At 40.1% G+C, this 12,101-nt stretch overlaps 1 protein-coding gene across 1 annotated transcript in view; it reads left to right on the top strand.

Moving 5' to 3' along the window:
* Positions 1-1,128: 1,128 nt before the first annotated feature.
* Positions 1,129-12,101, top strand: part of myh10 (myosin, heavy chain 10, non-muscle) — a 34,083-nt gene continuing 23,110 nt past the window's right edge. The window contains exons 1-3 of the mRNA XM_046850551.1: positions 1,129-1,260; positions 2,514-2,890; positions 4,874-5,030. Coding sequence (XP_046706507.1) covers positions 2,537-2,890; positions 4,874-5,030 — 511 coding nt within the window. The 5' untranslated portion in view covers positions 1,129-1,260; positions 2,514-2,536. The remainder of the gene's footprint in view (positions 1,261-2,513; positions 2,891-4,873; positions 5,031-12,101) is intronic.

Below are 12,101 nucleotides of genomic sequence, written 5' to 3'. Positions count from 1 at the left end.
AGTTGGATATAATCATTATAAACAATTTCCAAAGAAGAAAGGGAAAAGTTTATGGATTGTTTTGTCGTTAAGAGACACTGCATTTATAAAGTTTTAACACATTTTTATTCTAACATGAGCTAAAGCTAGTATCAGCTTCAGGGGTCAGGTTTTACCTCAGAACTGTGTGTAGGGTTGTGTTTTCTTCTCAATTCTCACCCTTCAGTCAAAATAATTATTTTTTATATTTTATTTTATTGTATTAAAAAGAAAATGATTTATTAATATATATATATCGCCTCTTTAGCAAGATTTGGTAATTATTAATAACATATTAAATTATTTTTAGACAAAATTAAGACTTATGATCAAATGAAGAAATGTGTAGGATTTATTAGCAAACATAATGAATTAAGGAGTAGGTAGCCCTAATGTAAACAAACATACATGTTACATGCTAAAGTTTTACTTTATTTAAACTCGAAATAAACACTTTTTTATGATTAAATTGATAAATCTCACAGACATTGTATTGTTAATGGCTGTGTGTGTGTGTGTGTGTGTGTGTGTGTGTGTGTGTGTGTATATTTACAGGAATTTATTCTGATTTATACAATTGGTTGATGGTAAATCTTTGTATATGGGTTAGTGTGTGTATATAGCCACTAGAGGGAGACACCTCTTTTGTCCCATGTTAAAATCTATTAAGTAATTATTTGTTTTAGGTTTATTTGAAATAAAACTGCTGTATAAAGAACGGAAATTGATGCGTTTTTATGAATATTTTAATAAATCGAAGGTATTCTCTTTTTTATTATAATTATTTCAGTGTTTTCTCAACCGAACCCCACAGAGCGCCCGGTGACCGCTGGGTTATAAACCAATGGCCAGCGGGAAACAAACAACACGAGCCAATCAGGACATAGTGGGCGGGGCTTCACGTGGGCGCCAAAGAGACGTGAAGAATGAGGAGAGAGATAGGGAGGGGGGACTGGGAATATGTGGGGGCGGAGCCTGGTCTAACGGTTAACGTTGGGTTTGGTTGGAGTGGGCGGGGCTAGTATAAAAGTAGGCTGTGCTGGGTTTAGTTCGAGTGGGCGGGGTCAGTATTAAAGTGGGCGGTGTTGGGGTTCGGTTGAGGCGGCAGCAGCAGCAGGACTCTGAGGGGAGAGAGGAGAGAGGAGCGGACACACTGAGAGACTTTCCTGGGAAACCTGCAGCTGCTGGACACGGACTCATTCATCTCTACATATACGGAGCTCCCCTCACCAGCTGCCCTGTGTAAGTGAAGTTGAATGTGGTATTTCCGCCGTGGATAAGCGGATCATGGTGTGGGTAGTTTTTGGGGTGATGATGGAGGAGAGGCTGAGGCGAACTCACCACGCTAACACTCTCCTCCTCCTCCTTCTCTCATTCATCCTCATTCCTGCTTCTTTTCTCCCTACTCCGTCATCTCTACTAATCTGTGTGTATGATGTATCTGTGCAGTTACATTAGAAGAGAAATGCAGTCTCCATCACTTTGGGCTAAAGGCCATGTCTGTAGTTAACGGTAGCTGATAAAGCTAGGTGGGTTCTTTTTTTTTTTTTTTTTTTTTTTTTTATCTCCTCCACCCGTATTCTGACATGAAATCCCGCCCTCACGTGCCCTCGAATGACAGTTCGCTCGAGCTCTTGAGCGGCGCCGCTGATTGGACGGAAATCGGTGGAACGCGCGCGAGGGTGAGGTTCCAGTCAATCACGGCTCAGTGGGCGGGAAAATGTTAGCCAATCAGGTGTCAGCAGGCATGGTGCCTAACGGGGTCGTCCAGAAATGCCGCATTCACTCAATGTAAAGAAATAATGATAAATAAATACAGTTAAATAATGTGCAGATTTCGGCTCTTTATTTCATTTCATTCGAATAAATTATGACGCGATTATTTATGTGGGTGGTTTGTCTTTATTTAGATTTAATACTATTTTTTTTAAGCTTTCCTGAATCACTGATCCCAAATGCTTCTCTATATAGGTGCCCTACATAGGGTGCACGTGACTGTGCTCTCTGTGTCTCGTCTAATGTATTGTATGTGTATGATACAATCCTTTATCTCACCCATAAAGGATGTGTGTGTGTGTGTGTGTGTGTGTGTGTGTGTGTGTGTGTGTGTGTGTGTGTGTGTGTGTGTGTGTTTTCTGCAGGCCTGACCCTGTTCTGTAGTGTTTTTAGGGCAAGAATTCAGGACTGTGTGTGTGTGTGTCTGTGAGATGTTCAGTGCACCAGTGCACCTGTAATAAAACTTTTTTTAATCAAAGCAAAAAATTCTTTTATGTTGATGTAATTCTTTTTAATCAGTTCTTTTTGTCCACTATATTGGTCGAGTTAAAAAGTTGATCTTCATCCTAATCACCAGGAGGATGTGAACCCCTGAAACCTTCAGTAATCTCTAAATTATAACAGTTAATATAAGTAAAAGTGGTTATATAGCTATAGGCAGTGTGATGGTTCAGTCTAGTCTGAAGTTGTGGTCTATTTCTTCCCTGTTTCCTCTTTAGGTGGCCTACTTTTTTAGTCCCCAATGCCAGAGATGGCTCAGAGGAGTGGGCAGGAGGACCCAGAGCGGTACCTCTTTGTGGACCGGGCCGTGGTCTATAACCCGGCCACGCAGGCCGACTGGACTGCCAAGAAGCTGGTGTGGGTTCCATCTGAAAGGCACGGGTTCGAGGCGGCCAGTATTCGAGAGGAGCGAGGCGAGGAGGTGCTGGTGGAGCTCGCCGAGAATGGGAAGAAAGCTCTGGTGAACAAAGATGACATTCAGAAGATGAACCCACCCAAGTTCAGTAAAGTGGAGGACATGGCCGAGCTCACCTGCCTTAACGAAGCCTCGGTTCTCCACAACCTGAAGGACCGATACTACTCTGGACTAATCTACGTAAGTGTCATGCCCACATGGGGGTGGAGATGAGTGGGGCAAGAAAATACATTTCATTGCAAATATTTAACAGTTTTATATATATATTTATTCTGTTTCACGTCCATCTGGTGTATGGTGTAGGATTTGTAAGAAAAGAAGGAATGAACAGGGAAAGGAAAGAAAACTGAGATAAAGGAGGAGGGAAGTAGTTTAAACCCAAAAAAGGAGGAGTGCAGGTCTGTTGTTTCTGTCGTTTTTCCATCTCACACTGTGAAAACAGGAGGCCAGGAGTGATGAGGTCATCATGGAATGTTAGTGGACTGGAATCTTTCACGCACATGCGTTATTGTGGTTTACCACATTATATTGAATGTAAAAGTGTGCGTTGTGTGTCTTTTTAAGTCGTCCTCGTCCCAGTGTATGAACAGCGTGTGATCATTAACTGTGCATGTTCATGTGTGTTGTGATAACCAGAGAATAAAGACAGGACAGGGAGGATAGTAACGGCCAATCAGCTATCAGAAATAAAAACAGTTTTGTCTAGCAAGAGAGTCTGGCCTGTGTGTGTGTGTGTGTGTGTGTGTGTGTTAAAGTTTAAAGCCCTTGATGGGTTTATTTTTGTGATTAGTCTCTTATCAGTAGATTGTGTTCTATAGGTTGACATTGAGGGTTATTTCTCACACCAGTGAACAGATGTGTGTGTAAACCCTTCGCAGGAGTGTATACTACAGAAACATAGTGCTGAAGGGACTGCAGGAGAGCACACGTTTCTATCCTACAGTTCCATATACAAAGATTTACCATCAACCAATTGTATAAATCAGAATAAATTCCTGTAAATATACACACACACACACACACACACATCACGCTGTCGAGTTTAAACCTCACACTTATTACTATGAAACTTTTCACAAACTGTCATAATGATTAGAATTATACTGATTCAGTCAGGATAAAAGTAAAGGTGTGTGTGTGTGTGTGTGTGAGACGTATAGGCCCTTTAACAGATTTGATTGGAGAGGAGCGTCTGTAAAGAAGGAAATTACCCCAAAACACATTTATGTACATTTATGTGGGATGAATGAAGGTATATCATAATGTGTGTTTATTTTATTTATAATCTCAACACAGCATTGTGCAAATGTTATATCTGACTTCCGTCTCATAACAACAATCATGTCATCTAACACACTCATTAAGGATCTTAGTGGGTTTAGAAATTTGGCCTTAGACAGATGTTGGAGTTATATTAATGTAGTGTGTGTGTGTGTGTGTGTGTGTGTGTGTGTACAGACTGAGCACTGCTGGTGAAATGAGACAGGAAAATAGGGAAATGTAAATCCCTTTCTGTTAATAAAGCTTTGTGTGTGTGTGTGTGTGTGTGTGTGTGTGTGTGTGTGTGTGTGTGTGTGTGTGTGTCGCACACCTGTGCTAAACAAAGCCAAGCAGCCCAGCTGAGTTAAACTTAGCACAGTGACTCAGGAGCTCAGATCTGCTTACGTAAAGCTGGACATTTTAATCAGACAAACTAAAACTCAGGTTAGACAGTTAGCTCAGCTTGTGGCTGCTTAGCAAAAGGGTTAAATAGTTTTATATACAAGATCACACATTGTATAAATCCAGACCTAGGATGCAGATGCTCATAACATGACCTCCAGCTCCACCTTCCAGATCATTTTCAGTTTACTGTCTGGTCTGCAGTTCCACAAATGTTCCACAAATAGTGTTTTAGATCAGAGTCAGATTTAAAGCTGTGAGTGTGTGAGTGAGTGTGAAGTGGGGAGGAACATCCTGTAGTCAGACTTTGCCCAACTGGTGTGTGTTTTCAGATTTAAAAAAAAGTGAAATTACATGTTGAGTGTTTGAGTTAATTTTTTTTCTCCCTCCTACAGGCTCCGTCTCAAACCCCATTCTATCGTACTACATAGTGACAAATATATACATTTATACATTTTATAATGTGGTGTTTTTTTTTTCTGTTTTTTTTTCTTTTTCCAGACGTATTCCGGACTTTTCTGCGTGGTGATAAACCCGTACAAAAACCTGCCCATTTACTCAGAAAACATCATTGAGATGTATCGTGGGAAGAAGAGGCATGAAATGCCACCGCACATCTATGCCATCTCTGAATCAGCCTACAGGTGCATGCTGCAGGGTAAGAACATCTGCTTGAAGCTACGAACACACACTTCTGCAGCTGGAACCAGTATTTAGCTGACAGTAAGGACACTCAAATGTTTCAGCTACAATGATTCTGAAGTTTGGAAGAGTATCTCCTTGGTAAGAACTGTAAAAATGATCTTGAGTGAATCAGTAAGGGGTTAGATCAGAAAACTTAAATAAAATCAATGTGTAACTTAAAAACTTATTAAACGAAAACTTGTTTTACATACAACATAACATTTTCTGTTCTTAACTGTTATATTTAAGAAATACATGTTTTAGGTGAAGACAGAAGGCTACAGATATAATTAAATAATAAGTAATGAGTAAAAATGACGAGAGAATATTCTTATAAACACAGGAGATTTTAAATTGGATAAAAGTATTTTTGTTTGGGGTGTGTTGTAGTTAAGAATACACAGTGCTCAGTGTGAACACTACATTTTAAATACAATCATAAATATTAAATTAATAGTTTGGTACAATTTTGTACATAAATAACATTTATGACTATAAATACTGGTTTATCTGTTAATCCCAATCAGTGAATGTGCAGTAGAACACACTTGAAGTAAGTGTGTGTGTGTGTGTGTGTGTGTGTGTGTGTGTGTGTGTGTGTGTGTGTGTGTGTGTGTGTGTGTGTGTGTGTGTGTGTGTGTGTGAACACTAGCAATGGCATAGTAATAGAGTTTAGTATTACAGAATGCTTTCTGGATGAATTATCAGCTGCCTTGGACAGAACAGCACATATTTAATAAAAAGGAACTGATATGATTTGCAGCTTTATCACACATTAAACACACTTGCCAGCTTTTTCCCCTGAACTGAAATTCCATTCCAGTCATTATCCCCTTTTTTCTTTTCCTTTTTCTTCTTTTTTTTAATTTTAGTTTTTATTTTAACAAAAGTTTGTTTTCTGTTAAGTGTTTCAAGAAGCCTGAAATTCTTACGTGCTCAGCTCTGCTCGGCGTTCTGGCCTTATTTAGTTATATTGGCAGTCGGGTGAGTTTTTATTGTACATGACGTAAGCAGCAGGAGAAATGGAAAGTATTTCCAAAGGTAGCTATTATATATATTTTTCAGCCCCTAGAGATAAATTAATTTCACTCAACCACATCTGGAATGCAGGGAAAAGACAGAAAGAGAGAGGTGTGTGTGTGTGTGTGTGTGTGTGTGTGTGTGTGTGTGTGTGTGTGTGTGTGTGTGTGTGTGTGTTTCCTGGGTTTTCTCTGTGGTGGGCCATCTGGGGTTCTGCATATTTGAGGAATGAAAGAAAAAAGGAGAGCATCAGTGCTGATTGGATGATTTTTTTTATTTTATTTTTTTTACACATTCCAGGTCCTGCTTATTGTTCTCTCACTTTCTTTTGTAGATCTAAAACATATGTACACGACGAGGAAAAAGATCCACGTTAAATTTAATCGTATTTTAGTCACATTGCTCAAGTTGCAAATGTATCTCTGACATTTGAAGATGTTTCCAGTAGTGATATAAACAAGTATCCTCGATAGTTCCTTTATAGTTTCTTTATATCTTTCTTACTGAGCAAAGTTTTTGGATCAGTGGAACCTGTGATCATTCAGTGATCTCACTCTTGGTTCATCTCCAGTCTGATCTCTGTAGCTTTTATTTAGCATTAGCTAGCTGTAATTAAACTTTAGTGCATGAGCACATCTGGTCGTGATGTTTAACAGAGCTGAATTAGGTGATGTTCAGGTTTCCTCAGAGAAACCTGAACCCAGATCTGTTTCAAAACTCTGGTTTGGTTTCCTCCTCAGTCAGAAGCTGGTAATTGGCCTTTAGATATCAGGAGCACTTCATTACCAGTCAGGGAGGGGTTATTTAAATCCACACGTGAAGGGAAGTGCTATCGACCCTCTTCCACACACAGTACATGAGCTCACGGGCACTAGTGTCTCTGTGACGGACACGTGAGACCGTGTGCTCCGCCCACACAGGGTGTTTTTATTGCACCAGCACAGCTGGAACAGACCAGGAAGCAGATTTACATAGTGGTAAAAGTGTAATTTGTTTACACATCAGGATGGGATTTGAATGGTATTGTGTTTGAGGAGGATGGAAGATATTTCTGGTTGAAAGAGAAGCTGTGATGAACTCGTTATGTCAAGTTTATTTCTATTGCACTTTTCACAACAGACATTGTCTCAATGCAGCTTTACAGAATTTAAGAGTTCAGGTGAACCATGTGTAGAGACTTGTGTTAGCGACATGGATAAAGATATGACCTTCAGATGCTCTTCATGTCTCTGCTTTTATTTACAACTATGTTCACTTTCAACTCCACCATGTTTAACATCATACTGCTACTACACATCCTGAGAGAGAGAGAGAGAGAGAGAGAGAGAGAGAGAGAGAGAGCACAGTTCCATCAGTTTGAGACGTGCCCATAATCCTGAACAGCTCATTTGATATTGTTTAAATTATTAAAGCTGGATTGTTTATCTCCACTTTCTGTTATTTGTTTTGAGACGGTGTGTGTGTGTGTGTGTGTGTGTGTGTGTAGCTGCAGTTTAGTGTCATATTAAAACTCTGTGGTGTTTTATCTGAGTAAAGGATAGAACTATATAAGTAAGTTAAGAAAGCAGGAGAACTTATCTTCTGGAATGTTCCATATCTCCTTCAGCTGTCGTGTTTCAATCAACACTTAGTGTGGGAGGTGTAGTGCACATAAAATGGAGGCTTTCGGAGTGTTGGTCCCTCGTTGTGGGGTACAATGGTGTCTTTGTGCAGCTGTGTGTGTGTGAGAAAGAGAGAGACACACTGGGGGGAATTTGCTCTGATACGGTATTGTTTCCATAGTAACGCCTCCTTCACAGGCATATGTACAGCACTACACTCTACTCCTCACACACATCATAAATGAGTGTAATCGTTGTTCTGTAAGAGGAATTGTTTGATTGCTCAGCAGGCTATGGCAGAGCACGGTGGAGTTCTCTGTGGTCAGCGTGCGTTTGGGACACAGCCCCTTATTTATTTATTTATTTATTTATTTTTTACTTGACTGGTACGAGATGCCACTGAAAATCAGAAGGAAGGTTGGATGTGGTTTGGATCAGACCAGCAGAGCATTCGGTCACTCCTGCTTACACACACACGCGCACACACACCACGCATCTGCCTTTGATGGATTTTCCAAATAGTTTTTCCGCGATCTCCATCCCTGGCTGTTGACTGCAGTAAGTTTGTAATTAGAGCGAGTGTGGAGCGTGTAAAGAGAGAGCTTCGCTCACCATAAACGAAAACATCTGTGTTTTTAGGGGAAACATGGCTTCCAGTGCGCCGTAGCAAAAACCACAGAGCGAGGGGGAAAATATGAACTGGAAGCATAAGGAGTATAAAATCATTTCTGCTAAGCAGTGAGGATTAAATTAAACCTTTGATGGTGAACATACTGGATGCAGGAGCTGGAATTTACTGTCTTTTTAAAACGCTTTACATGTTTGTGCAGGATATGAGATTGTTGTGGAAACTGAATAATAACTAATAAAGAGGGAAAACATTACTCACCATGCCATTTATCAGTTTACGAACCTAATATCATCATCACCACCACCACCTTGATACCCCGATACTGACAACCAGGGCAACTCGCGGTGTTTCTAACTTCCCCCGGGATGGCTAGCGGACGTAATGGAAGCACCGAGTGTGGTAGCTTGTTCTGATATTTATGGTGTGTGTTTGTGTGCTCTCTTCTGTACTGTTAAAAAACAGCTCTTAAAGGTGGTGAAGTGTCTGTTATTTCATGCATTCTGAGTTATTTACATTGCTAAACATTGCCAAAATGATTTGGACGTATGGGCTGTTCTTCCAGAAAGCGAGCGTGAGAGCATGCCCATCACCGTGCTTTGTAAAGCTGTATCATTTCTTTTATACAGATAAACTAAAAAACTATTTGGAGATATGAAAGATGGTCTAGTCTGTTTGGTCTGATGTGTAATGTGGTCTCAGATTGCTCTATACTGCCCCCACTGTTTACCCCAGGTAACTCCAGGCCATGCATCAAACCTTAAGGGAAACATTGTATCTGTTAACATGATTGACTTTAACACATGAATGTAAACCAAAAAGAAACAGGAAAATTAAATCCCATCTAATAGGCACTGGTTATGATGAGGAAATGAGAAGAATGTCTGAACTTTTAAAAAGGTCAGGATATCATGCAGTGTAGGTTTAATATGTGCCAAAGCTTCATTGTGCATTTATTTTACTCTTAGTTCAGTAGATAATTGTGGAGGAATGTGAGCATATACGTGTGGACTTTCCTCTCTGGGCTTTGAAGGTTAGGTTCCTCCACCTGGTCCTAATAAACCCAACCAAATAGCAGTTTGCTTCAGCACTTTGTGGCTCTATGAAGTACTTCCAGGCCTCTCTGCTTTCACCTGGGTTTCAGCAAATCTGCTGAATTTTCAGAAGGATTTTAGAACACGAGTGCTATACTCATGACTTTTGGAGATGTTCAGCTGGTGAAGCTGAATTTCTCTCAAAATCAAATTGTAGTGATGTCATTACTGAAGAGTTAATAAATAAATAACATCCATAAACTCTATTGAAAAGAAAATCATGTAAAGTTTCCTTACAATCTCGTCTAGATTTATCTAGTTAGTTTCCTGGAGGTCCTGAGATGTTCATTTTTTGATTGTAAATTCTAGATTCAATCTGCACACAAAAGAATCTGTTTTACAGTTTAGTGTCGTTTTAAAATCCGCATCATCAACCTGACGCTTGTGGCCAGAAAAGTGCACACAACTTATGATTATTATTTGGTGGGCGGAGCCTCTGAGTTGAATACTTCTGGTTTGGAAGTTTATTGTTGTGTAATGTGACGGTGTCCCGTGTAAACTTTCATGTTTCTTGTCTGAAACATGTTTAAACATCTGTTACAAATTGGATTAAATCTGAGAGAAATCCCCATGTTTTGACTCTGATTTCAGTAAGCAGTGACTATTACTAACATGTAATCCTCTCAACCCTGGCACTCGGGATGCTGGTTTATGTGTACTGCATTCTGATTGGTTGGTGGTGTAGGAACAGCGTTATTGTCAGCCTCCTGCTTTGTAATGCTGTGTCAGAACATCGCTTTCCCCTCAATCAGCCTGAGACTGGAGATTGGAGCTCTTCCATTTTTCCATTGATTCTATATTCAGCTGTGTTTCCTTCCCCAACGGGAATCAGAGGAATTCGCTGTAGAGAGACAGCTGCTTGACATATCCCATGATGCAGCAGTCAGTGAATGAGCATGACCAAGCAGTTGGTGATGTCGGTTTCCTCTGGGGGCTTAGGAACGCCAGTCACGCTCTTTATTCAGAGTCTCAGAGAGACGCTTTTTATTCACTTCTGAGTGCGACTTGAGTCACTCGTCTGCTACTGGCAGACTGACGCCGATTCTCTGGTTCTGATCCGCATGTCGCCCACTACCCCCTCCCACCCAGCAGGAACGTCCCATACAAAGACAGAAAGGCAAAAGGTTCAGTTCATCTTATTAAATGTGAACATTTATTATTATTATTATATTATATTATATTATATTATATTATATTATATTATATTATATTATATGACACCAGGCTGATGTTAAGTTCTAGCTTGTGATTGGTCATCGGTTGTTGATTTAATTCTCTGTAACAGCAGCTCCAGCAGGAGTGAAGGTTATATTTATAATTGCTACATCTAAGAAGATGTTTGGCGTGTGTGGAAGGAGTCTCCAGTTTAACAGTCAGAGGTAACGCTGTAACTGTAAGGTTTGTGTTCTCTTCAGGACAGAGGTGTTTACACACATGGTTTCTCAGTAACATGATGAGCTGTGTTCAGTAACTGTACGAAAGAGAATGAGGAGAGGAGGATTAGAGTGGTTATACCACTATAACGAGGGGTTACAGCTGTGTGTTGGATCTTGCTGATTTTAACATTCACTTTTTCCAAACTTCATCATCTCCATCGCTATCCACTGATCTGGAGTCAGTTCTATAGGTCAGATCATTGAGAACATTTGGCTGGATTATAATTGTAGACTGATCTCGGACTCGGTAGTTGGGTTTATTTTGCCCCATTACGTCCCCCTTGACACCCCCTCCTCCCCTCCCCAAAAAGAAACCCTTTCTGTCCCTCCACAAGATTAACGAGCCGCAGCATTCCTCACATACCAAACTACATCAGCAGCAGACGACAGAGACGGGAGCCGTGACTCCGTACACGTGTTTAGCATTAACATTTATACTGATCTACGCAAAACTGAAAAAGGGCTTAAAAGTTTGTTTGTAAAGCACATGCAATTATTTAAACAGAAACGTGTGATATAAAAATGTCAGAAGTTCTACACCCAACATCCAGCTGTCTGGAGGAATTTAGCACACACACACACACACACACACACACACACATATATATATATATATATATATATATATAATATATTCTCTATCCCTACAGACCTCAATAAGGTTTTTAGACTAAATGTCTGCCAACATGTTTTATAAAATAAGTCATTATAATGGTGATAAAATGATCTAAAGGTTACAAAAGTTTATGCTGTTTATGGTTATTAAATGCAAATGTAGTTGTTTGCATGCTTTGAAGTGACTGATCAATATGACACTTGCAGTGTGTTGTAGAACTGGTTTGAGGTACATGAGTACACACACACACACACACACACACACACCCCAAACCCCAATTTGTTAGCCAGTTCTCATGTTGGGTGTTGCATGTGGTGATGAGAATACAGCAGTGCAGGTATCCGATCAGTTTATTGGCTTTAAAATCAGTGTGATTGAGGTGAGAGCTGATCTGAGATCAGTGTAGAATAAACCATAAAGGAGACTGCTTCCCACAACCCTAGGTCTGATATTCACAAGATAAAACTGCATGGATTCTCATGGAGGAGGTTGAGAGAACCTGAGGTGAAGATCCGGGAGCAATAACACCAAACAAATTTCAGTGCAGTTTTGCCTCAGGTGATCCTCACAGTCTGAGCACAAAACTTTTCTTCTCTCTGTTCGCTTGGTTTTACTCAAACTCCCGACTCTTCATTTAAAAATAAGGAGAA

Source organism: Silurus meridionalis, chromosome 1 (genome assembly GCF_014805685.1).
Source record: "Silurus meridionalis isolate SWU-2019-XX chromosome 1, ASM1480568v1, whole genome shotgun sequence".
NCBI lineage: Eukaryota > Metazoa > Chordata > Actinopteri > Siluriformes > Siluridae > Silurus > Silurus meridionalis.
Note: the sequence above shows the minus strand (reverse complement) of the source record. Positions and strands in the feature narration are given on the sequence as shown.